Below are 27,116 nucleotides of genomic sequence, written 5' to 3' on the forward strand. Positions count from 1 at the left end.
AGCCAGGCGTGGTGCCTCATGCCTGTAATCTCAGCTACTTGGGAGGCTGACAGGAAAACTGCTTGAACCTGGGAGGCAGAGGTTGAAGTGAGCCGAGATCATGCCACTGTATTGCACCCTGGGTGACAGGGTGAGACTACATCTCAAAAAAAACAAAAACAAAAATAAAAATAAATAAAAACACAAAAATAAAATATAGAAAATTTTTTAAAAGCATGCAAAAAAAAAAAAAAAAAAACCCCACTCTGCAGACATAAATCATGCCTGGGCTAGTGTATAATATCTAATTTAGAACATAAAATTCATAATTGAGAGTCAGTCTATGTGGAATTCTATACTAAATATGGAAGGGTTGAAGAAACAATAAGCATCTTATCATCTTACCATCTTAATAAGAAGAAAGTTATTTTTCAAGAAAAAGATAAACTTCATTATATCAGATGCTAAATTCTCATCTGATAATATGTCATTTCATATTACTCAGTTCAAAACATTTTTAACCATAATGGCATATCACTTTATTATAATAAAAATCATGTTCACCTATATGCTTGGTCTTTCAGAAATCACAGTAAGAAATCAGGCCAGGCACAGTGGCTCATGCCTGTAATCCCAGCACTTTGGGAGGCCGAGGCGGGTGGATCATGAGGTCAGAAGATCGAGACCATCCTTGGCTAACACAGTGAAACCCTGTCTCTACTAAAAAAAATACAAAAAATTAGCTGGGCGTGATGGCAGGCGCCTGTAGTCCCAGCTACTCAGGAAGCTGAGGCAGGAGAATGGTGTGAACCCGGGAGGCAGAGCTTGCAGTGAGCTGCAATCGCGCCACTGCACTCCAGCCTGGGCGACAAAGCGAGACTCCGTCTCAAAAAAAAAAGAAATCACAGTAAGAAATCAAACTAGTTGGGCATGCTGGTTCAAGCCTGTAAAACCACCTCTCAGGAGGCTAAGGTGGTAGGATTGCTTGAGCCCATGAGTTTGAGGATGCAGTAAGCTATGATCATGCCACTGCACTCCAGCTTGGGCAACAAAGTGAGATCGCCATCTCTACAGAAAAAAAAAAAAAAAATTGCCAAGTGTGGTAGCACTACTACTTGGGAGGCTGAGGCGGGAAGATCACTTCAGCCTAGGACTTCGAGGCTACAGCAAGTTGTGATTGGCTGCAGTGAGCTATGATTGCACCACTGCACTCCAGCCCAGAGGACAGAGTGAGACCCTGTCTCTAACAAAAAAAAAAACAACAAAACTATATCTGTAGAAAATAAGGTGATTTTAAATTATAAAGGGAAAATTCTATATGAAAACACTTTTTCGCCAGGCACGGTGGCTCACATCTGTAATCCCAACACTTTGGGATGCTGAGGCAGGTGGATCACCTGAGGTCAGAAGCAAGACCAGCCTGACCAATACAGTGAAATCCCGTCTCTAGTAAAATTACAAAAATTAGCCGGGTGTGGTGGCACATGCCTGTATTCCCAGCTACTCAGGAGGCTGAGGCAGGAGAATCGCTTGAACCGGGGAGGCAGAAGTTGCAGTGAGCTGAGATCGCTCCACTGTACTCCAGCCTGGGCAACAGAGCAAGACTCTGTCTCAAAAAAAAAAAAAGAAAAAAGAAAAGAAAACACTTTTTCACCAACAGCACCATTATATCTTATTCTCAAAAATTTAATAAGCCTTAAAATAGGCATGCATGCAAGACTGAAAGGCCCTAAATATGAATGCTCCCAAATGGAGTTGAACTTTTGTCAGCAGTCCCAATCTCTTCATGGTGGCTCCATTTTGCAGGAAAGGAGAATGGCTTTGCTATTCATCAGTTTACTGCCATTCCTCTCCTAGGGAACTCATCACCCTGCTGGCCTCATTTCCATTTCAAAATATACCCAGCATGAGCATTGGCAGAATGGCTGCGAGGGAGATAAAGTGTCTTAACATTTTTACTATTTTGTCTCCATAACTTCTAGCACCACTGTACACAGTTAAACAAAACAAATATTGTGGCTAGAAAATGAAATACTAAGCAAAATTTCTATTTTAATCTTACCTAAGCAGTGATTCTCTAAGTTTTGCAGAAAACTCCTTCCTTTGGAAATGCAGAAAAGTCAGTGCTTGAGTTATCTTCAACAACTCTAATGGTTTATAGCTATCCAAATGTTTATGCAGAACTGAAGTAACTCTAAAAAGGATTGATAGAGCATATATTATAACCAGTTCATTCATTCATTACACATTTACTGTGGCGCTTTCACACCAGACACTCTGCTGTGTGCTGGAGAAATAGCAATGAATGAGACGAGATTTTCTATTCCTGAAGAAATGTCTCAAGATGGCTCTAGAAATGTAAACAAACTAAAACAGAATGAAGTAAAAGCGATGAATTAAGTGTGAATGAAATAATATTCAATTATCAATAGTACAAGAAGAGAAAAGCATAGTTTTTCTTCCTCAATTTCACAGAGGATCAAATTCCACATCCTCCCCATAACAAAATCTTTACCAAGAGTTACCAATAATTAGCAAGACTAATTTAATTTTCTTCCTTAAATCCACTGGCCCTCAAATGAAGATGCTTAAAAGCAAAGGGAAATTCTAAAAGGCAGTAAGTTGGAAAAAAATGGGACATAAGAAATATTAAAATAAAGGAACATATAATAGGTCACGAAAAATTAAGCATATACAGTTAAGCATACATAAAAATATAAGTATATATTTTTTCTTCTGAAATCTCAAGTTACCGAAAAGCCAACAAATGGCAGTATGATTTCAAGGTAACATTGTGGTATGAGGCAATCCAAGTTCATATAGAATTGACTGTGCTGCAGAAACTTTCCTTTTGAAAATTACAGACTTGGTGGTAATTTTGGGAGAATTGCTTGAGCCCAGGAGTTCAAGACCAGACTGGGCAAAATAGTAAGACCCTATCTCTACAAAAAATTTTAAAAATAAGAAAGAAAGAAAAGTAAGAAAAGAAAAAAATAAAAGGAGGGTCTTTATGGTCTCTATTTTACAAGGTTATGATGCTCTCTCTGCTTGAGTGTAATAGCACAAATAAAATGAAAAATGCTACAAACAATTGTCATTTCTACTTTGAAAACCAAACCAGCACTCTGGGAGGCTGAGGCAGATGAATTCCTCGAGCCCAGGAGCTGGAGACCAGCCTGGGTAACATGGCAAAACACATCTCTACAAAAAATACAAAAATTAGCAGGGCATGGCGACACGTGCCTGTAGTCCCAGCTACTCAGGAGGCTGAGATGGGAGATCAATTGAGCCTGGGAGGTGAAGGGTGCAGTGAGTTGTGATGGCACCACTGCACTCTAGCCTCGGCAACAGAGTCATACCCTGTCTCAAAAAAAAAAAGGCCAGGCACTGTGGCTCAGCACTTTGGGATGCCTAAGTAAGTGGATCACTGGAGGTCAGGAGCCCCATACCAGCATGGAGGGCTGGGTGCGGTGGCTCTCACCCCTGTAATCCCAGCACTTTGGGAGGTTGAGGTGGGTGGATCACTTGAGGTCAGGTGCTCGAGACCAACCTGGCCAACATGGTGAAACCCCGCTTCTACAAAATATACAAAACTTAGCCAGGCGTGGTGGCAGACGCCTATAATCCTGGCTACTCAGGAGGCTGAGATAGGTGAACTGCTTGAACCTGGGGCAGAGGTTGCAGTGAGCCGATATGGCACCACTGCACTTAAGCCTGGGCGACAGAGCAAGACTCTGTCTCAAAAATAAATAAATAAAATTAGCTGGGCATGGTGGTGGGTACCTGTAGTCCCAGTTACTCAGCAGGCTGAGGCAGGAGAATCCCTTGAACCAGGGAGGTGGAGGTTGCAGTGAGCAGAGAGAGTGCCACAGCACTCCAGCCTAGGGAACACAGTGAGACTCTGTCTCAAAAAAAAAAAAAAAAAAAAAAAGAAAGACAAAAAGAAAAACAAAGTAGAACATAAACAGTGCCTTAAGTGTTAATTCCTTATTTCTTCAAAACAACAGGTAGATTAAAGAAAACCATTTTTCCTCAGAAAAAAATAGGTGCTTATGAATAACAAACTTAACATCATAAATTTCAGAAAGATACCTTTTAATCAGATGTGAATTTCTGCTTTCCATATCTTCCATTGCTCTCAACACTGCCAGGGCTTGCTCACCAGTTAGGTCCTCTGACATCAATAACAAAGTTGATTTAAGTCTAGAAGCAAAAAAAAAAAAAAGTTTTTGGTTGAAAAACTGAAAATTAGCTTGCAATTTTTTTTTTAATAACAGTTCTTGAGTAACAAATACGAAAAAAAAGAATATAAACAAAAACTGAATCCAATATATAACCCCAGTGTTCTCCCCACATTACTCGAATATAAAATAGTACTGAATAAAGAAAAATATATTGTCGTCTTCAACGAAATTCAGGCCTCAGTATAATCCAATCTTAAACTGTTTGAAAAATAAAGGTAAAGATCTTTTAAGATTTTCAAATAATACAAGGTTATAATGGTTATAAAATACTATGATTCAGTGAAATTATTCAATACTAGAGAGCTAAGAAATGAACAACTGATATTCTGACAATTTCCCAAATGTTTTAAAACTGAATAGGAATCATCTAGGAGTCAATAAACCTGCATAGTATCAGAAATCTCATATACTAAGCACTTGATATAACAGTATAAACTGAAAATTAACAAAGGTGGTCCATTTTGACTATGATTAGTTGTCAGTTGAACTATCCAAAGTAGTGTAGTAATGTTAAGTATCATGATACATGTGTCTTTTAGAATCATTTAGAAAGCAAGCTCAAAACGTGACATCTGAGGATAGGATAAACTAATTGCCTATACACACTGGATAACTCCATGCCATCCTTTCCACCAACCTTTTCAAACATTTCAAAACCAGTTTCTCCACAAATTTTTCCCAACCACTTCAGTCTATATTTTTCTCACTTCTGTCTGCTCACAGCACTATCCATATCACTAATTTTATTGTTTTTTCATAAACTATGTTGTTACGGTATTTACATATTTCAATTATATCTATCCTCTCAATTGCAATGTAAATTCCTTGAAGACAGAGACTTAGTTAAATCCAACTTTTGTACTGCTTTGGCATTGAGATTTTAATAGTACTTGATGACAAAAAATGGTTCCAATAAAGTTTGTTTGTATGTGTGTTTCTTTGTTTGTTTTGAGATGGAGTCTCACTCTGTTGCCCAGGCTGGAGTGCAGGGGCATGATCTCAGCTCTCTGCAACCTCCGCCTCCCAGGTCCAAGCGATTCTCCTGCCTCAGCCTCCCAAGAAGTTGGGATTACAGATGCCTGCCATTGCACCTGCCATCACTCCCGGCTAATTATTTTTTGTATTTTTTTTGTTTGTTTTTTGAGATGGAGTTTCGCTCTTGTTGCTCAGGCTGGAGTGCAATAGCGCAATCTTCGCTCACTGCAACCTCAGCCTCCCAGGTTCAAGCGATTTACCTGCCTCAGCCTCCCAAGTAGCTGAGATTACAGGTGCCCACCACCACGCCCGGCTAATTTTTTGTATTTTTAGTAGGAACAGGTTTTCACCGTGTTGGCCAGGCTGGTCTCAAACTCCTGGACTCAAGTGATCCAACTGCCTCAGCCTCCCAAGAGGCTGGGATAACAGGCATGAGCCACCATGTCTAGCCCTTTTTTTTCGTATTTTTAGTAGAGTCGGAGTTTCACCATGTTGGCCAGGCTGGTCACAAACTCCTGACCTCAAGTGATCTGCCGTCACTGGCCTCCCAAAGTGCTTGGATTACAGGTGTGAGCCACCATGCTGGGCCCCAATAGTTTTTAATAATCACCTTGTTTCCATCTTGATATAGTCTTAAGATGTGCTCTTAAATTTTTTCATATAATTCAAAGTACTCTTTTTTTTTATTTTTTTGAGTCAGAGTTTCACTCTTGTTGCCCAGGCTGGAGTGTAATGGCGCGATCTTGGCTCATTGCAACCTCCGCCTCCCGAGTTCAAGCGATTCTCCTGCCTCAGCCTCCCGAGTAGCTGGGACTACAGGTGCCCGCCATCACGCCCAGCTAATCTTGTATTTTTAGTGGAGACTGGGTTCCTCCATGTTGGTCAGGGTGATCTCGAACTCCCCACCTCAGGTGATTCACCTGCCTCGGCCTCCCACAAGTGCTGGGATTACAGGCGTGATCCACTCACTGCACTCAGTCACAAAGTACTCTTAAAAAATAAAACTTTCTCCATAAAGTTTTTCCTAACCGAGTAATGATTCCCCTATTATGCAACTCTTGGAACCCCTGCTTAAGTAAATCTACTAATCATACTTATGTGTTAGGATTATTATATAAAATTCTTTTTTTTTTTTCTGAGACAAGGTTTCATTCTGTGCCCAGACTGGAATTCAATGGAGTGATCTCAGTTCACTGAAGCCTCAGCCTCCTTGGGCTCAGGTGATCCTCACGAGTAGCTGTGACTCTAGGTGCGCACTGCCACATCCGGCTAATTTTGTATTTTTTTGTACAGACAAGGTTTCACCATCTTGCCTGGGCTGGTCTCAAATTCCTGGGATCCAGGGATCCACCTGCCTCAGCATCCCAAAGTGATGGGATTAAAGGTGTGCAACAATGTGCCCAGCTTGTAATTCTAAATAATTCATACAATTATGCTGGGTGGGGGAATTTTATGTCTAGTATAAATCCAGTCACATGGCCTACGAAGAGAGAATCTTATCTATTAACCATACTTGTATGTTAATTTAATATTTGTTCATTATTATATTTCAAATATTACTACCTACATCAATATCTAGCAAAACTGGAAATTCCTAAATGAGAGGCGCCACATAAAATTTGCTCAAACCTGACATGGGGACATATGCTGAGTGCATAATAAATGCTTTGATGACTATTGTGATGAAGACAACAAAGCATAAAATGGTACTCTGCTATGACTACTATAATTCTAAATATTCCACAGACTTACACTGGGTGGGGGAGTCATGTGTGTAAATCCAAGTCACGTAGCATAGAAAAGGAGAATAAAAACACATGGCGTTTCCCCTCATTTTTTTTCATGTTGGCCCAGTATCAGAGGTTTACCTTTCAGAACACAGCAATAGACTAAGAGTTTGAGATGTAAATTAGAATAATCAGAAAAAGAATCAAGGAGCAGAGCATAAGAGATTCTTTTCCCTTCCACAACCTAATGGGGTGATATTTGTACCTCCCAGAGCTGCAAGGAGACGTAAGCTTGAAGGCTCCACATATTCACAACAAAAAAAGTAATGCATTTTAAACTGAACTTACTGTTTCTTTTCTTCAGGTCCTGCAATGGGTCCCAATGTTACAAACAATTTTACAAAGCTAGCAGGATGATTACACAGAGGAATCATTTCAGTTAGCTTCTTTTTAGCCATCATAATAAATTCAAAACTATTAAACTGTAGAAACTTGTATAGCCTAAGTATTTTACTGATGGAATCCAAATCAAGTTGGTCCACATTACTTAAAAATACGTTATTACACTTTTCTAATAATGGTTGATAACAATATTTAATATTTCGAAGAAACCGTGTTATTCTTGTTGCAACGTCGACCTCAGAAGAATCTATGGTGTCGAACAGAAGTTCTGTTTTGTTCACCAGTTGTTGTTGAAAGTGTCGTGATATTAAAGAAGATATGTTGACCATCAAGACAGACAAGGAACTGAAAAAGAAAACAGATGCAAAGATTTTTACATCAATTAAAAATGATCTTTTTTTTTTTTTTAGTAGAAACAGAGTCTTGCTATGTTGCCAGGGTTGGTCTCAAACTCCTGGGCTTAAGCAATCCTCCCACCTCAGCCTCCCAAAGTGCTGGGATTACAGGTATGAGCCACTGCACCCAGCCAAGAATAATCAACTCTAAAACTAAACAATTAGATATGGAAAGGAAGTGGTAAGAATATTATGAGTTTTATGCCATAAAATTTTTCTTTTAAATACTAGTGGTACTTGAATTCAGATTTCTTAGTAATCAAATCCTTTCAGACAAAAGGCATGGGAGTAATATTTTTCATTGAGAGCATCAAATGCCTTGTTTTATAGCAAAAACTACTTCGGTGGAAAATATTTTAGTGAAACTTATTCAGAAATCACTTTGGACCAGGCCAGGCACGGTGGCTCACGCCTGTAATCCTAGCACTTTGGGAGGCTGAGGTGGGTGGATCATGAGGCCAGGAGATCGAGACCATCCTGGCTAACATGGTGAAACCCTGTCTCTACTAAAACTACAAAAAATTAACCAGGCATGGTGGTGGGCGCCTGTAGTCCCAGCTACTCGGGAGGCTGAGGCAGAAGAATCGCTTGAACCCGAGACGCAGAGGTTGCAGCAAGCGGAGATTGTGCCACTGCACTCCTGTCTGGGCGACAGAGCGAGACTCCGTCTCAAAAAAAAAAAAAAGAAATCACTTTAGACCAACAACGCATGAATGCAACATTAAAAGTTTCATTTCATTTTTTTAGAAGTAGACATTTTTTATTATTCCTTTCTCTGTGTGTCTATAATTTGCTAATAAAAACTTGGCAAAATTTTTCTCACTAGTGAATAATTTCAGATTTTTAAATACTTTATGCTTAATTGACATTAATATACAACAGCAAGACAGTATTGAACACGGGATGGCATTCAACATTTCTTCACTCAATAAGCACTTGAGCATAAATCACCTTTCTAGACACTGTGGAAGACATCAAAATTACTAAGTTGTGGTCCCTATTTTCAAAAGACTGTTCTTACATAATATAAAAATCAGAAAACTGTAAGAATACACCTTTAATGAAAAGTATGCAAAACAGAAAAGATATAAGATAAACATTTAGGGATGAGAATTAGAAAACAATCTACAAAAAAGACAAAAATATAATAGAAAATAATCTTACCCATTAGGATAGTGAGACGTGCTATTTTTTGTTTCCAAATTTCTCTAATCTTTTTAATAAAGTTAATTAATATTTTTAAAAATCTCCAGTTGTACAATACTTTGGCTTCTCCAGTTACAATGTTTAATATCAAGATTAATTAGCATTAATTATCAACCTAACATTGCTCTTTAGTTTAACCATCAATCCCCCAAAATGATTTTTTTTTTTTTTTAATACGAAGTCTCACACTGTCACCACACTGGAGTGCGGTGGCGTAATCTCGGCAAACTGCAAACTCCGACTCCCTGGTTCAATCAATACTTTTGCCTCAGCCTCCTGAGTAGCTGGGATTACAGGCACGTGCCACCAAGCACAGCTAATTTTTGTATTTTTAGTAGAGACGGGGTTTCACCATGTTGGCCAGGATGGTCTCGAACTCCGACCTCGTGATCTGCCCGCCTCGGCCTCCCAAAGTGCTGCAATTACAGGCATAAGCCACCACACCCAGCCCAAAATGATTTTTTTTTTAAACATGTAGCTTCTCAAAGTGGTCTATAAGAGTTTTTAAACAACAAGCTAAAATAATTACTATACCATGATTTTTTTTTTTTTGAGACAGTGTATCATCGTGTCGCCTAGGCTGAAGTACAGTGGTATGATCACGGCTCACTGCAGCCTCAATCTCCCAGGCTCAAGCAATCCTCCTGCCTCAGCTCCCAAGTAGCTAGGACTACAGGCATGCACCACCATGCCCTCCTAATTTTTTGTTTTTTGTAGAGACAGAGTCTTCACTACGTTGCCCAGCTTGGTTTTGAACTCCTGGCTGCCGGTGATGCTCCTGTCTCAGCCTCCTAAAGTGCTGGGATTATAGGCATGGGCCACATCACCCAGCCCCACAATTGTTTAAAAGGAGCAAAAGATGGCTGGGCGTGGTGGCTCACACCTGTAATCCCAGCATTTTGGGAGGCCAAGGCAGGTGGATCACCTGAGGTCAGGAGTTCAAGACCAGTCTGGCCAACATGGTGAAACACTGTCTCTACTAAAAAATACATAAAATTAGCTGGGCATGGTGGTGGGTGTCTGTAATCCCAGCTACTGGGGAGGCTGAGGCAGGAGAATCTCTTGAATCCGGGAGGCAGAGGTTGCAATGAGCCGAGATCGCGTCACGGCACTCCAGCCTGGGCAACAGAGGGCAATTCTGTCTCAAAAAAAAAGAGCAAAAGACTTAAACAAATGCTTCATGAAAGAAAGATATACAAATGGCCATAAGCACATGAAAAAATGTTCAACATCATTAACAGGAAATCGCACACTAAAACCACAATGAAATACCACTACACACCCAGTATAATGGCTAAGACTGACAACGTAAATGTTGGCCAGACTATGTAGCAACTAAAACTCATATACTGATGGTAGGAATGCAAAATATTATGACTACTGGGAAAATTATGTGGCAAGTTCTTAAAATTATACATATATCCTAGGACCCAGCAATTCCATTCCTAGGTAGCTACGCAAAAGAAATAAATATGTATCTCTACAAAAAGATTTGTATTAGGATATTCATTGCAGTTTTATTCATAATAATGAAAAATGAGAAACAGCCCACAAGTCCACCAACAGATAAATAAACTGTGGTATATTTATGCAATGGGACACTACTCAGTAATAAAAGTAAATAAACTACTGATACATGCAACAACATGGATAAATCTTAAAACATAATGCTAAGTAAAAGAAGCTAGACAGAAAATAGTGTAAACTGTATGATCCTATTAAATGAAGTTCTGGAATGGGCAGAACTTGGGTAGGGTGATAGAAATTAGAACACTGGGCCGGGCACGATGGCTCACGCCTGTAATCCCAGCACTTTGGGAGACTGAGGCAGGCAGATCACCTGATGTCAGGAGTTCAAGAACAGCCTGGCCAACATAGTGAAACCTGGTTTCTACCAATAACACAAAAATTAGCCGGGCGTGGTGGCACACGCCTATAATCCCAGCTACTCGGGAGGCTGAGGCTAGGGAATCGCTTGAATCCGCTAGGTGGAGACTGCAGGGAGCCGACATCATGCCACTGCACTCCAGCCTGGGTGACAAGAACAAAACTCCGTCTCAAAAAAAACAAAACTAGCCGGGCATGGTGGCACACACCTGTAGTCCCAGCTACTTGAGAGGCTGAGGCAGGAGAATCGCTTGAACCCGGGAGGTGGAGGTTGCAGTGAGTCAAGATTGAACCACTGCATTGCAACCTGGACACCAGAACAAGACTCCATCTCAAAAAAAGATTAAAAAAAAAAAAAAAGAAATTAGAACACTAGTTGCTGACATGGTAGGGGGATAGGATTGACTGAGAAGGAACATGAGGAAACTTTCTTAGGTGATGGAACTATTTCCCTATCTTAATGTAGGTCTATATTTGACACAACTGATGGAACTGTACCTTTAAGATTTGTAATTTCACATATTAATAAATTAAGCCTCAATTTAAAAAAATAGTAATCTTCCTGCATAATTAGTGTGTTTATCCAGAAGTAGCTTAAATCAAAAAATGTTTGTGATTGAAAAAATAAAACAACCTTCAGGTGAGAAACTTGGATAGCCAGGGGGTAGCACATATATATACACATATATATACACGTTTTTTTTTTTAGACAGAGTCTTGCTCTTGTCACCCAGGCTAGAGTGCAATGGCATGATTTTGGCTTACTGAAACTTCTGCCTCCTGGGTTTAAGCGATTCTCCTGCCTCAGCCTCCCGAGTAGCTGGGATTACAGGCACTCACCACCATGCCTAGCTAATTTTTGTATTTTTAGTGGAGATGGGGTTTCACCATGTTGGCCAGGCTGGTCTCTAACTCCTGACCTCAGGTGATCCACTCGCCTTGGCCTCCCAAAGTGCTGGGATTACAGGCTTGAGCCATCACACCCAGCCACATAAGTGTATTTTAAAAAAAAAAAAAAAGGCAGGGTGCTGGGCATGGTGGCGCACGCCTATAATCCCAGAACTTTGGGAGGCCAAGGTGGGTGGATCACTTGTGGTCAGGAGTTTGAGACCAGCCTGGCCAACATGGGGAAACCCCATTTCCACTAAAAACACAAAAATTAGCTAGGCATGGTGGCGGGTGCCTGTAATCCCAGCTACTCGGGAGGCTGAGGCAGAAAAATCGCTTGAACCCAGAAGGCAGAGGTTGCATCATTGCACTCCAGTCAGGGCAACAGAGGGAGACTCCATCTCAATAGAAAAAAAAAAAAAAAAAAATGCAGGGAGGTAGGGTGGAGTAGGGCAAGGAAAGCAGGAAATTACTATAATTTAATTTTACCAAAGTGCTAATCACTTTGTAAATATGCTAGAAAAAGCTGTATCTGAAATGCCAAAGACAATCAGTACTGGATTATGAAGGTGAGCATTGACAGTAAGTAATCTTAGGTTAAAAACAAAACAAACCCACAAACCACTGGTATGAAAACCAGAGAAACTCCTCAAATGTTACTTTCAAATTAATAGTTCCTTGATATTCAGGAAATGCAATTATTAACTCTCCTTTATGAAACTGAAAAGAAAGTATTCCCAGATGGAAAGAATAAGAAAGACATAATTATATGTAAAATTTGTGAATTTATTAATTTATTATAAATTATTAATTTTTTTATTGCGGTTTTTTTTTGCTTTTTTTTTTTTGGTGGTGGTGGTGGTGTTTTGAGACCGTCTTGCTCTGTTGCCCAGGCTGGAGTGCAGTGGCACAATCTCAGCTCACTGCAACCTCCACCTCCCCTCCCAGGTTCAAACAATTCTTGTGCCTCAGTCTCCCGAGTAGCTGGGATTACAGGTGCCCGCCACCATGCCCAGCTAATTTTTTTATTTTTTGTAGAGATGGGGTTTTCGCCATGTTGGCCAGGCTGGTCTCGAACTCCTGACATCAAATGATCCACCCACCTGGGCCTCCCAAAGTGCTGGGATTACAGGTGTGAGCCACCACGCCTGGCCAGTGAATTCATACTTAATTTAAGTACTTCTTGGGTTTACTTTATGATATAATAATGATATCTACTATTCAATACTGAGAAACTTCTATGTTCTAGATACTTATTCAGAGACCATTTTCAGTGGGTTTCTGACTGCCTTTGTTCAGAACTATCTTTTCAAGGATGTTTGTGTAGCAAACAGCCTAGGAGAATAGAGACAATGTCTTCTGTTGGAGCAGAGTAGGCATGCTTTATTATAAAAGATTCAGGTTTTCTAAGCTCAGAGCTCCTCTCCTGGAACACAACCCATTGTGGGAACGAGAGCTCAGGGAATCAACGCAAGAAAATGCTAGTACTCTGCTACTGCTATTGCTATAAAAAACAAAGTCCCCTGTCTCTGACCTCGGAGTCTCAGGCCTTCCTACAGCACCTAGGCAGACAAACTTAGCTTGCAAATAAGGTAAAATCTCAGATCCTCCACAAACCTCAACAATATTGTATTACACTTTATGCACCTTATGTCTAATCCCCATAGCAACATTGCAAAGTAGCTATTACCTTCCCTCTTTTGCAGATGAGGATAACGAAATTCCAAGAGCTTAAGTAAATTACCCTTAAGTCACATAAACTAAGAGTAGCAAATCTGACTGCATCCACATCCAAAGCCCAGGATCTTTCCACCACAACACAAGATTCCCCAAATAAATTTACCTTAAGTCCTGTGTGGTTTCCAAGTTCCTATGAACAATATCAGCTATTTTTCCCATTAATGGACTAAAATACAAACGCTGATCTGCTAGGCAAGAGGAAAATTCTGAGAGCAGTTTAATATCAAACCTATTAAAGGAAACATACAAAGGAGAACATTAGTATTTACTTTCACTTAAAACACATAATACATAGTTATAAAACTAAAAGCAATCAAAATAGTAACATATTACATAAAATTATTTTTTTCTAAAATGTTTATTATTATAATAAAAGTAACAAATGGAAACAGTTAAAAAGTCAGATACTGTAGAAATATTTTAAAACGGGGAAAATCACTACAAATTATTTTAATTATTTACTTAATTTTTTTAGATGACAGAACAATTTTGACTCAAGATTACATATTAAGAAATATAATAGCTGCTATTACAACAGTGCTATGAAAAACTCCAGAATTTTTTTAACAGGAGAAATTTCTTACCCAAGAAAATGACAAGACAAAAGAGAGGAAAAAGGAACTGTTATAGATTTTACGACTTTGAATTCACTAAAAAACAAGCACAAGAAAGTTTACAGCAACACATATGTAATAGCAAAAACCTGCAAAAAAACCAAATGTCCATCAAGAGTACAATTGATAAACTGCACATACTCATACAATAGAATAAAATTATGGAATCATACAACATAATGGATAAATCTTTAAAACATACTGAGCAAACTAAACTATAAGGGTATATATTATAGGATTTCATTTCTACAGAAACCTTAATTTACGGTGTTAGAGGTCAAGATTCTCTTTGGGTGAGAGGAATAGAAGAGGACATGAAAAGAACTAACGACGTTGTTTCCTGATCTTGGTGCTGTTACATGGAAGTGATCAGTATATTAAAATTCATTGTGCTACATGCTTATGATTAGTGTAATTTTTATACATTATTTTTCTGTAAAGTTTACTTAAAAAGAAACAGAGGCCAGGCGCGGTGGCTCAAGCCTGTAATCCCAGCACTTTGGGACGACGAGACGGGTGGATCACGAGGTCAGGAGATCGAGCCCATCCTGGCTAACACGGTGAAACCCGTCTCTACTAAAAAATACAAAAAACTAGCCGGGCGTGGTGGCGGGCGCCTGTAGTCCCAGCTACTTGTGAGGCTGAGGCAGGAGAATGGCGTGAACCCGGGAGGCGGAGCTTGCAGTGAGCTGAGATCCAGCCACTGCACTCCAGCCTGGGCGACAAAGAGTCTCGCTTTGACAGAGCGAGACTCTCTCTCAAAAAAAAAAAAAAAAAAGAAACAGAAAAAACCTTGAGACACGGTAATTGTGAACCTTACTCAGAAACTGATTCAAACAAACTGCCTATAAAAAGACCTTTATAAGACAATCAAGAAAATTTCAACGCAGACAATGTGGGGAAAAGAAAGAAAGATCAGATGATTACTGTGTCTATATAGAAAGAAGTAGACATAAGAAACTCCATTTTGTTCTGTATTTGAGATGCTGTTAATCTGTGACCCTACCCCCAACCTCTGTCCTTGCACGAGACATGTGCTGTGGTGACTGAAGGCTTAATGGATTTTGGGCTGTGCAAGATGTGCTTTGTTAAACAAATGCCTGAAGGCAGCTTGCTGGTTAAAAGTCATCACCATTCTCTTAATCTCAAGTACCCAGGGACACTTACACGGCCAAAGGTCGCAGGGACCTCTGCCTAGGAAAGCTAGGTATTGTCCAAGGTTTCTCCCCATGTGATAGTCTGAAATATGGCCTCGTGGGAAGAGAAAGACCTGATTGTCCCCCAGCCGGATACCCGTGAAGGGTCTGTGCTGAGAAGGACTAGTACAAGATGAAAGAAAGGCTTTTGGCGGATGTTGGCAGTAAAGATAAAGAAAAGCGGCCACGCGGTGGCTCAAGCCTGTAATACTAAGGGAATTCAGAGACTGGTGTGGGTCTTCTGTATGCTGAGCAGCGGTCCCCTGGGCCCACTTTTTCTTTCTCTATACTTTGTTTCTGTGTCTCATTTCTCTTCTCAAGTCTCTCGTTCCACCTAACGAGAAACACCCACAGGTGTGGAGGGGTAGGCCATCCCTTCAAGACAAGGTACTAGGTAATACTGAAAATTTGAATTTATCAATTTTATTATGTTTTTAAGACACAGTGTCTCACTGTGTTGCCCAGGCTGGACTTGAACATCTAGGCTCAAGTGATCCTCTAACCTCAGCATTTTTATTAAAATTTTAAAAAAAAATTTTGTTATGGGTACATAGTAGGTATACATATTTATGGGGTACATGAGATATTTTGAGACAAGCATGCAATACAAAATAAACACATCATGAAGAATGGAGTATCCATTCCCTCAGGCATTTATCCTTTGAGTTACAAACAATCCAATTACATTCTAAACTACTTTAAAATGTACAATTAAGGGGCTGGGCACAGTGGCTCACACCTGTAATCCCATCACTTTGAGAGGCCAAGGTGGGTGGATCACGAGGTCAGGGGCACAGTGGCTCACGCCTGTAATCCCAGCACTTTGGGAGGCCGAGGTGAGTGGATCATGAGGTCAGGAGTTTGAGACCAGCCTGACCAGCATGGTAAAACCCCGTCTCTACTAAAAATACAAAAATTAGGTGGGTGTGGTGGCAGGCGCCTGTAATCCCAGCTACTCAGGAGGCTGAGGCAGGAGAATTGCTTGAACCCGGGAGGCGGAGGTTGCAGTGATCTGAGATCACGCCACTGCACTCCAGCCTGGGCAACAGAGCGAGACTCCATCTTAAAAAAAAAAAAAAAAAGTACAATTAAGTTATTGACTATACTCACCCTGTTGTGCTGTCAAATAGTAGGTCTTATTCATTCCATTTTTTTTACCCATTAACCATCCCCCACAATCACCAATTACCCTTCCCAGCCTCTGGTAACCATCCTTCTGCTCTCTACATCCATAACTTCAATTGTTTTGATTTTTAGCTCCCACAAATGAGTGAGAGCATGCAATGTTTATCTTTCTGTGCCTGGTTTATTTCACTTAACATAATAATCTACAGTTCCACCCATGTTGTTGCAAATGACAGGATCTCATTTTTTTTTTTACGGCTGAATATTACTCCATTGTGTATACGTACTACATTTTCTTTTTTTTTTTTTTGAGACGGAGTCTCGCCCTGTCGCCCAGGCTGGAGTGCAGTGGTGCGATCTTGGCTCACTGCAAGCTCCCCCTCCGGGCTTCACGCCATTCTCCTGCCTCAGCCTCCTGAGTAGCTGGGACTACAGGTGCCCACCACCATGCCTGGCTAATTTTTTGTATTTTTAGTAGATACGGGGTTTCACCTTGTTAGCCAGGATGGCCTCGATCTCCTGACCTCGTGATCCACCCGCCTCAGCCTCCCAAAGTGCTGGGATTACAAGCGTGAGCCACCAGCCACCACATTTTCTTTGTCCATTCATCTCTTGATGGCCACTTACGTTGCTTCCAAATCTTAGCTATTGTGTACAGTGCTGCAATAAACATAAGAGTGCAGATATCTCTTCAATATACTGATTTCCTTTCTTTTGGGTATATACCCAGCAGTGGGATTACTGGATCACATGCTAGCTCAATTTTTAGTTTTTGGGGGAACCTCCAAACTGTTCTCCATAGTGCTTACACTAATTTACATTTCCAAAAACAGTGTACAGGGTTCCCTTTTCACCACATCCTCGCCAGCATTTGTTATGGCATGTCTTTTGGATATAAGCCATTTTAACTGTGGTGAGATGATGTCTCACTGTAGTTTTGATAGCATTTTTCTGATGTTGAGCACCTTTTCATATGCCTGTTTGCCATTTGAACATCTTCTTTTGAGAAATCTCTACTCAAATCGTTTGCCCATTTTTTGATCGGATTATTAGACTTTTTCCTATAGAGTTGTTTGAGCTCCTTACATATTCTGGTTATTAATCCCTTGTCAGATGGGTAGTTTGCCAATATTTTCTACCCTTCTGTGTATTCTCGCTTCACTTTGTTGATTATATCCTTCGCTGTGCCACCTCAGCCTTCTGAGTATCTGAAACTACAAGCATGTGCCACATGGTTCTATATTTTTTAAAAGTCCTTAGAGAAACATACTGAGGTATTTAAAGATGAAATGATACCATTATTTAAAATATACTGAAGTATACTGAGAGTGGGAGGTGATACAGATAAAACAAGACTGGCTATATGTTGACAATTGTTGAAGCTGGAGGATGGATACATGGGAATTCATTGTACTATTTTTTCTCCTTTTGTAAATATTAAAAATATTCTATAATAAAAAGTTTTTTTAAAAATTTGGATTTCTTGGGAGGCCAAGGTGGGAGGATTGCTTGAGCCCAGGAGTTCAAGACCAACCTGGCAACATGGCGAAACCGCATCTCTACTAAAAATATAAAAATTAGCTGGGCGTGGTGGCATGCACCTGTGGTCCCAGAAACTTGGGAGGCTGAGATAGGAGGATGGCTTGAGCCGGGAAGTTTGAGGCTGCAGTGAGCCCTAGCTGCACCACTGTACTCCAGCCTGGGTAACAGAGCCAGACCCTATCTCAAAAGAAAAAAATATATATGGATTTCAAACACATGTTAATTATCCTTGCCGACTTCATCATATAGTAGTAACCCAAAATAATCTACCCCATTTAAATCATTAAAAATTATATTCATAAAACGGGCCAGGTGCAGTGGCTCATGCCTATAATCCCAGCACTTTGGGAGGCTGATCACAAGGTCAGGAGTTTGAGACTAACCTGGCCAATATGGTGAAACCCTGTCTCTACTAAAAATACAAAAATTAGCTGGGTGTGTTGGCAGGCGCCTGTAGTCCCAGCTACTCGGGAGGCTGAGGCAGGAGAATCGCTTGAACCCAGGAGGCAGAGCTTGCAGTGAGCCAAGATCACGCCACTGCACTCCAGCCTGGGCAACAGAGCAAGGCTCTGTCTCAAAAAAAAAAAAAAAAAAAAAAAAAAAAAAAATTATATTTATAAAACATAAGTTCATAGATATTTTAGCAAGATCATTGTACTTCTGAGTTATTTTGAAATAAAGAAAAATTTAAAAGAAATGCTTGATTCACTATAAAATACAATTATACAAGTAATTTAATTAATACAGTAATTGTAAAACACAAAAGACCACCTATTTTACAAGTGATTTGTTCAAGCTGCATAATACACATAATATATTGTTGCTTTGAAGAGAAATAAAACGTTGTGACCTATTATCAACAATGACCAAATTTAACCCCAAAGATCCAATAGATAGATAATTCATACTGTTAGCAAAAGGAGTAAGATTACTCTGCTTACCCTCAATGTAGTTATAGGTAGAGAGTATAAAAGACAGATGGGTTTAGCTAATACGATTAACTTAAAATCACAACTTAGTAGATTAATACAGAATTTCTAAATCTAGAGAACTGTTCTATCCCGTAATTTAATCCAGTCCATGTAAAAAAGGCCTACAGAGTTTACCAGTATATGTCTATAAGTATTTATCATAGTTTAAACTTTAAGAGGCAATATGTTAAAAATATTTTAAAAATCAGAATGGTCACTCCTCTCTGTCTACAAGTAGCCTGTTGTTTCTACTTCATCTTAGCCAAGTCTTTCCTGTCTGGTTTCTATTTGATTTAGAGGGAGAGTTGCTCTGTAGTTTTTAATATCCTCCTATCTCTTCCTCACCCTGATTTTTTTCTTTCCTCCCTAACATGTGCCTTATTCCACTAACAACAGACTACAATCATCCGGAATTTCGAGATTAAAAAATTCAAAGTTTTCAAAAATAGATGAAGATTTCCCAAAATGAGTCTGCTATTATCTCAGCCCTTTTATAAATAAAGAACTTCTGATATATAATGAGAGAATAAATTTCTCTATACTCACAAGATTTCCCATTTTTCTGAAGTATTATCAAGTATGGCAACATGCTAAAAATAGAGCTGTATATAGTATAGGAAATATATCTGAATTAATACTGTCCACAGCAGTGGACCTGAAACTAACTCTCTTTAAAAAGCTTCTAAGTCACCTATAAGCTCTGGTCATTGCCTCTCCATAAAGATGGAGTAACAGGCAAGTAGCGACAGATGCTCCTAAACAGTGTTAAGCGGGGCGCGGTGGCTCAAGCCTGTAATCCCAGCACTTTGGGAGGCCGAGATGGGCGGATCACGAGGTCAGGAGATCGAGACCATCCTGGCTAACACGGTGAAACCCCGTCTCTACTAAAAAATACAAAAAAAAAACTAGCCAGGCGAGGTGGCGGGCGCCTGTAGTCCCGGCTACTCGGGAGGCTGAGGCAGGAGAATGGCGGGAACCCGGGAGGCGGAGCTTGCAGTGAGCTGAGATCCGGCCACAGCACTTCAGCCTGGATGACAGAGCGAGACTCCGTCTCAAAAAAAAAATAAATAAATAATAAAAATAAAAATAAAAAAAACAGTGTTAAATGGCCTTCCTCTCTACTAAACTAGGGTCTCCTTTTTTCTCCTTTCCTGGCTCCTGCACTTCTAGGTTTTTATTGATAGCCAATTAATCAAGAATCTTTCCTTTCCGAAGTAATCTTCTAGAAAAGAAGATTCAAAAAGGCTAGTTCATGAATAGCTGTGACTCTATCTTATTTATATTTCAACTAATTACATGCGTGGAAAAGTATACTATTCCCCACTCTTAAAGAGGGAAAATATGAAATACTTTCTTTTCTCTCTTAAAGAATACACAGCCAGGCATGGTGGCTCATGCATATAACCCCAGCACTTTGTGAGGCCAAGAAGGAAGGATTGCTTGAGCCGAAGAGTTCAAGACCAGCCTGGGCAACATGCCAAGACCCTGTCTCTTAAAAAAAAAAAAAAAAGGAGAAAGAGAGAAAAAGAGAGGAAGAAAAAAAGAAAGAAAAAAGAAAAGACATGGCCAGGAGCGGTGGTTCACGCCTGTAATCCCAGCACTTTGGGAGGCTGAGGCGGATGGATCACGAGGTCAGGAGTTCAAGACCAGCCTGGCCAAGATGGTGAAACCCCATCTCTACTAAAAATACAAAAAATTAGCCCGGCGTGCTGGCGGGTGCCTATAATCCCAGCTACTCAGGAGGCTGAGGCAGAGAATTGCTTGAACCCAGGAGGCAGAGGTTGCAGTGAGCCGAGACCACCCCGTGGCACTCCAGTCTGGGTGATAGAGTGAGACTCTGTTCCCCCCCGCACCCCCCCACCGCCCGCCAAAAAAATACATAATCAAAAACTTTAATACGAAACTGAGTTTAAACACATTTTTTTCAATGAAGCTTGACAGGCATCAGCTCCCTGCTCTTTTCCTTCAAGATTTCACTCTGTTAACCCTTAAAAGGATAACCCTGACCCTCAAGATGAACGCAGGGGTACTTGCCTTTCTAACCTTCTCCATGCTTCTGTAACTAGTGCTTCAACTAGTGGGTCGTGGGACTCACCAGCAAACCTTAATAAAAAAGAAAGAAAGAATCCTCCATACATAATCATTTTAAAATCATTCAAAACATATGCAATAAGAATTATAATGCAAAAGTGAAACTCAAGTTATTTTCCTTTTATATAGGCAGTCCTTATTTCTGGTCCACTCTTATTTCAGTATTCTGATTTTTTGGTACAGCCTAATAAACATCTATACTTTATCCCATGCCCTCTCACCCTTTTATCTGCTCATTTCAATACCCATGCGATTGACCAATGATAATGTTCAACAATATATTTATGTTAAAAGTACATATAATATGTCTTTGTTCTGATTTAAATATTTTTGGCCAGGCATGGTGGCTCACACCTGTAATCCCAGCACTTTAGGAGGCCGAGGCGGGTGGATCACTTAAGGTCAGGAGTTCAAGACCAGCCTGGGCAACATGGTGAAACCCCGTCTCTACTAAAAATACAAAAATTAGCTGGGCGTGGTGACATGTGCCTGGAATCCCAGCTACTCAGGAGGATAAGGCAAGAGAATTGCTTGAACCACGGAGGTAGAGGCTGCAGCAAGCCGAGACTGCACCACTGCACTCCAATCTCGGTGACAGAGTGAGACTCCGTCTCATACATAAATAAATAAAATATTTTTATAAGAAAATGTTTGTGGGAGGCCGAGACGGGCAGATCACAAGGTCAGGAGATCGAGACCATCCTGGCTAACATGGTGAAACCCCGTCTCTACTAAAAAATACAAAAAATTAGCCGGGCACAGTGGTGGGCACTTGCAGTCCCAGCTACTCCGGAGGCTGAGGCACGAGAATGGGGTAAACCTGGGAGGCGGAGCTTGCAGTAAGCTGAGATGGGGCCACTGCACTCCAGCCTGGGCGACAGAGCGAGACTCCGTCTCAAAAAAAAAAAAAAAAAAAAAGAAAAGAAAAAAAGAAAATGTTTGTTAAAAAAAAAAAAAAAAAGCTAATAGTCACCAATCACCTTATTCATAAAACTTCAAGCATCCCCTTCAAGTACCTCAGAGAAAACAACTTTGTAACCTGAGAAAGACCACCAAAAAATATGGAATCATCCTTTTTTAGTTTAACATCAATCCCCAATATAAGCCTTAAGCCCCTTTCCTATAAATGCTAATTCTCTTACAAAACCAACTTACACATCTCTAACTTACGTAATGCTGATATTTACACCCATTTAAATAACCCTTGAAGGTTGGGTCATCATGTGAGAAAACTGCTCTTTTTCACCAGTGAGACTAATAAACAAATTAGGTGTAACTTTTTTGTGTTTTTCCCCCTTGTACAACTGCTGAAGACTTCATTCAGGGAACCCAGTTCTTTTGAAAGCTGGATTTCCTTGCAAAGAACACATTTCTTTTTATTTTATTTTTTCCTTTTTTCTTTGCTCTCTTCATTTGTTTTTTCTTCACAAATTCCAAAATTGGAATATAATATTTCTTAACATTTATCTCTGAGGTTTTCCTTGGACACCAAGGAAGCCCTTTTTTACCTAACACCTATTCAGTCATCCACATAATTCGTACAACTTTGTTATCAAATATAAATGACTCTACAAAATCTCTTTTTTTTTTTTTTTTTGAGACGGAGTCTCGCTCTGTCACCCAGGCTGGAGTGCAGCAGCCGGATCTCAGCTCACTGCAAGCTCCGCCTCCCGGGTTCACGCCATTCTCCTGCCTCAGCCTCCCATGTAGCTGGGACTACAGGCGCCCACCACCTCGCCCGGCTAGTTTTTTGTATTTTTTAGTAGAGACGGGGTTTCACCGTGTTAGCCAGGATGGTCTCGATCTCCTGACCTCGTGATCCGCCCATCTCGGCCTCCCAAAGTGCTGGGATTACAGGCTTGAGCCACTGCGCCCGGCCTACAAAATCATTTAATTTTTTTCCTTTTTTTAAGAGCTATTATTGAGAAACAACCTATTGTAACAATACCCCCTAGAAAACATATCTGCCATCCATTTAATTACAAGAACCAGATGGCAAACAAGTTATCACAGACACAATTTACTAATTACTGATTGTTATTAGGCATTAATTATTATTATTATTATTATTTTGGAGACAGAGTCTTGATCTGCTGCCCATACTGGAGTGTAGTAGGGTGATCTCGGCTCACTGCAACCTCTACCGCCTGGATTCAAGAGATTCCCCTGCCTCAGCCTCCCGAGTAGCTGGGATAACAGACGCCCACCATCACGCCCGGCTAATTTTTGTATTTTTAGTAGAGACGGGGTTTCACCATGTTGGCCAGGCTGGTCTTGAACTCCTAACCTCAGGTTATCCACCCACCTCAGCCTCCCAAAGTGCTGGGATTACAAGCGTGAGCCATCACACCCAACCGGCATTAATCTTAAATACAACTGCTTACCTACTATATTCTCTTCTGCAGCCAACCACATTTTTACAAAATTCCACAATAATCCAATTTCAAATGCCCAAAGTTAACAATAGTATTACAGTTGTTAAAGGAGAATCCCTTGAACCCGGGAGGCGGAGCTTGCAGTGCGCCAAGATAGCGCCACTGCACTCCAGTCTGGCGACAGAGAGACCCCATCTCAAAAAAAAAAAAAAAAAAAAAAAAACATTAGATTATCAGGAAAACTACTGGGGAAAAAGTTATCTTTCATTTTAAAGAGAATTTTAGGCCGGGCGCGGTGGCTCACGCCTGTAATCCCAGCACATTGGGAGGCTGAGGCGTGCAGATCGCGAGGTCGGGAGATCGAGACCATCCTGGCTAACACACAGTGAAACCCCATCTCTACTAAAAATACAAAAAATTAGCCGGGCGTCGTAGCAGGCGCCTGTAGTCCCAGCGACTCAGAAAGCTGAGGCAGGAGAATGACGTGAACCTGAGAGGTGGAGCTTGCAGTGAGCTGAGATCTTGCCACTGTACACCAGCCTGGGCAACACAGACTCCTCAAAAAAAATTAAAAATAAAATAAAGAGATTTTTAGAAAACTAAAATATAAACTAAATAATCATTTCCATAAAATATAAAAGTAAATTACTTACTGTTGTGTGATGTGTAACACATTCACCAGTGTATCGTCATTCATTAATTTGAATTTATTTGTAGCTAAATTATGAAGAGTAAGAAATTGAGGATGGTCTCTGACATCCTCAAAATTTTTTAACAGGCTGGTCTTCTGCTTTTGAAGCTTCCAAAGCATATCAAACGCACATCCCACTTGCTTTTCTGAAAGTATGGCTTTGTTTCTTTCAATAAAATCAAATATTTGCTCCTCATCTGTACACTTATTCATCTGAATAATTAGTGGTTCACAACTGATGGGTCGAAATTGAAATACTCTCCAGGAGAATGGACAAATAGCTCTTAGACGAAGCATATCTGTAACCAATGAGTCTAGGAAAACAGGTGTTTTTTTCATTTACATCACAAGTTTTCTTAGGTAAACAAAATCATCTGCAACTAGTCGTCAGGTGCAATAAGCAGGGATACAAAGAACTGTTTTTCCTTCATGTATTTTGCTTCCATTACGATGACTGTAAACCCATTCCAATATACAGCTTCTATAAAAGAATTGGTTTAACATGGTTATGCTTACATCATTAACATCAAAATGATTTCAAAATTCAAAATAAAGTAATACATTTTTTCTGCATTAACTAAAGACTTTTTCTTAGTCTAAACCAGATAGCAGAATTTGATCCAAAAATAAATGTCCAGAAAAAGGCACTTCTTTCTGCACTCCATTTTAAAAGTGTTTTAAATCTGACATTTACATAGTTTTCAAATTTACCATAAAAGGAAAAAAAAAAGCCCACAAACTCAGAGCTGTCTTTTCGAAAAAGAGGAAAATTGTTTAAAATAAATAATCACCTTTAAAGTGTCTTAAAAGTGTATGCCTTAATTCAGAGATTTTTTTTTTTTTTTTTTTTTTTTTTTTACATTTTTCAGAAGTATGGTCTCTGGTTCATCCTGGCTAACACGGTGAAACCCCGTCTCTACTAAAAATACAAAAAAAGGAGCCGGGCATGGTGGCGGGCGCCTGTAGCCCCAGCTACTCAGGAGGCTGAAGCAGGAGAATGGCGTGAACTCTGGAGGCGGAGGTTGCAGTGACCCGAGATCGCACCGCTGCACTCCAGCCTGGGCGACAGAGCGAGACTCCACTCCGTCTCAAAAAAAAAAAAAAAAAAAAAAAAAAGTATGGTCTCTGGTTTATTTGCTTTCAGGATAATTTCTTCCTTTTTCTTGTGCCCTTAAAGAGCTCAAATAATTCCCTCCTGAAGTAAATAAATAAATAAATAAATAAGTCATGCAAGTTAATCATTACTGGCCTTGGATAGGTTTTAATCAATAAACGAGACAATTAAAGCACTAATCAAGAAATACTAGAAAAAATTAAGTAATGTTGCAAGTCATGCTGAAACAATAAAAGAACTAAAGATAATTATGAAAAAGAATAATTTGTTTTTAAAATATGCTATAAATGCTTACATTTATAATTGAGAAGTAATGCTTAGAAAAGCGGGGACTAAAGTCATATAATCTCATACTTCTGCAACATGTTACCATTTACAAAGAACGTTTGAAACACGTTATCTCATTAAATTCCCTCAGCTAACCTTCCAGGTCGATATTATTTCCATTTTACAGATAAGGAAAAGCAGGTTCAAAAAGGTTTAAAAAATTGTGCTAGTACTAGTGAAGCAGGGACTACAACCCAGTTCTTTCCACTTGAACGGCCTCATTACACCAACAAATCAACACTGTATCACTAAAAGCATGTCTCAGACTCCTCTCCACGGCTATGCCAAACAGTCTGTTCACAAGAAAAAAACGACGCGACAGCACAGGCTATTTTGTGGCAAGCAGTACAGCATCCTGACCTAAGCTGACCTGCACACACCCGCATAAGAAATCCCTGCACAAATCAAAGGTTTTCTCAAGATACTGTATCCATCCACTGAGCTGCTCAAAGTGGAGGCAGCTCAAAGGTTAGCATAGAAAGGTGTCGAGTCCCCAGTTTCGCCCCAGCTGAATGACTTTTTAAGGAAGGAACTTAACTACAGGAGGGGCCTTGGGACCATAAGGGGTATCCTCTGCGCCGGGCATACAGGAGAGCTGAATGACTGAAAGAATGTGGTCTCAGCCCAGCCCTAGTCCATCCGCACTTCGGAGAACCCAATATCCCTAAGGGAACCTCTGTATCTCCACCGAACCCTCTGTCGCCAGCCCGAAAACGTGCTGGGTGGGAAAAGAAAAACAGCCGCTGCGACACGATCCCGACTTGCCAGCAAGGTTTTCCCTCAGCGCGCCGCAAACTTTCTGGAGTATCCTGGGGTTATGAAGGCTCAGAAGTCAGGGTTATTCCCGGTCCCAACACGGAACGCAACAGGCTCTGTTTCTCGCCCAACCCTCATATCAAAGGGTTTATAACCTTTCCTCGAGAGACATGACCTTTCCCATGAGACCTTGCCCCCAAACCAGGAAAAAATGTCCTGCTGGCGCAGCGTGCACTGCGGAAGTCAAGCACTACATATCCCAGGGGGCGTCGCGGCGAGGTGGGTGAAATGGACGTCGCTCACGAATTTTGGGGGGAATTCTGGGCATTGTAGTTCCTCATTGAGGGAGCTCTAGCGCAGATGGTTTAAGCTGTTGAAGATATAGGTCGTTTCGGCTATTCTCTACTATCTGAGGTTTTTCTCCTAGTCCTTGGAGGCCTAATACTTTTATAATATACACAAAAATATACTTAGGAAAATGAAATTTAAAAATGTAAACATGGAAAAGACACGTACAGATTTTTCTTATTTTTTTTTAGCGTATACGAAATAACTCTGTCGAGTAGCTTTGAAAGTATGCAAACTCTTTTTTTTTTTTTTTTTGAGACGGGGTCTCGCTCTGTCACCCAGGCTGGAGTGCAGTGGCCGGATCTCAGCTCACTGCAAGCTCCGCCTCCCGGGTTCACGCCATTCTCCTGCCTCAGCCTCCCGAGTAGCTGGGACTACAGGCGCCCGCCACCTCGCCCGGCTAGTTTTTTGTATTTTTTAGTAGAGACGGGGTTTCACCGGGTTAGCCAGGATGGTCTCGATCTCCTGACCTTGTGATCCACCCGTCTCGGCCTCCCAAAGTGCTGGGATTACAGGCTTGAGC

At 40.5% G+C, this 27,116-nt stretch overlaps 1 protein-coding gene across 16 annotated transcripts in view; it reads right to left on the minus strand.

The window, feature by feature from the left end:
• The window catches only part of FASTKD1 (FAST kinase domains 1), a 50,901-nt gene extending 24,411 nt beyond the window's left edge, over positions 1-26,490 (minus strand). For 3 of the 16 annotated variants that reach the window (XM_074009400.1, XM_074009397.1, XM_005573407.5), the window contains exons 1-7: positions 25,458-26,490; positions 24,011-24,529; positions 20,926-20,994; positions 13,547-13,672; positions 7,274-7,672; positions 4,072-4,182; positions 2,042-2,173 (exon numbers count right to left, since the gene is read on the minus strand). In XM_074009400.1, the coding sequence (XP_073865501.1) occupies positions 2,042-2,173; positions 4,072-4,182; positions 7,274-7,672; positions 13,547-13,672; positions 20,926-20,994; positions 24,011-24,387 (1,214 nt within the window). In that variant the 5' untranslated portion in view covers positions 24,388-24,529; positions 25,458-26,490. The remainder of the gene's footprint in view (positions 1-2,041; positions 2,174-4,071; positions 4,183-7,273; positions 7,673-13,546; positions 13,673-20,925; positions 20,995-24,010; positions 24,530-25,457) is intronic. The other 13 variants (XM_074009403.1, XM_074009404.1, XM_074009393.1 and 10 more) reach the window with 7 other exon arrangements.
• Positions 26,491-27,116: the final 626 nt, after the last annotated feature.

The sequence above is a fragment of the Macaca fascicularis genome, chromosome 12 (assembly GCF_037993035.2).
Source record: "Macaca fascicularis isolate 582-1 chromosome 12, T2T-MFA8v1.1".
Classification (NCBI taxonomy): Eukaryota; Metazoa; Chordata; class Mammalia; order Primates; family Cercopithecidae; genus Macaca; species Macaca fascicularis.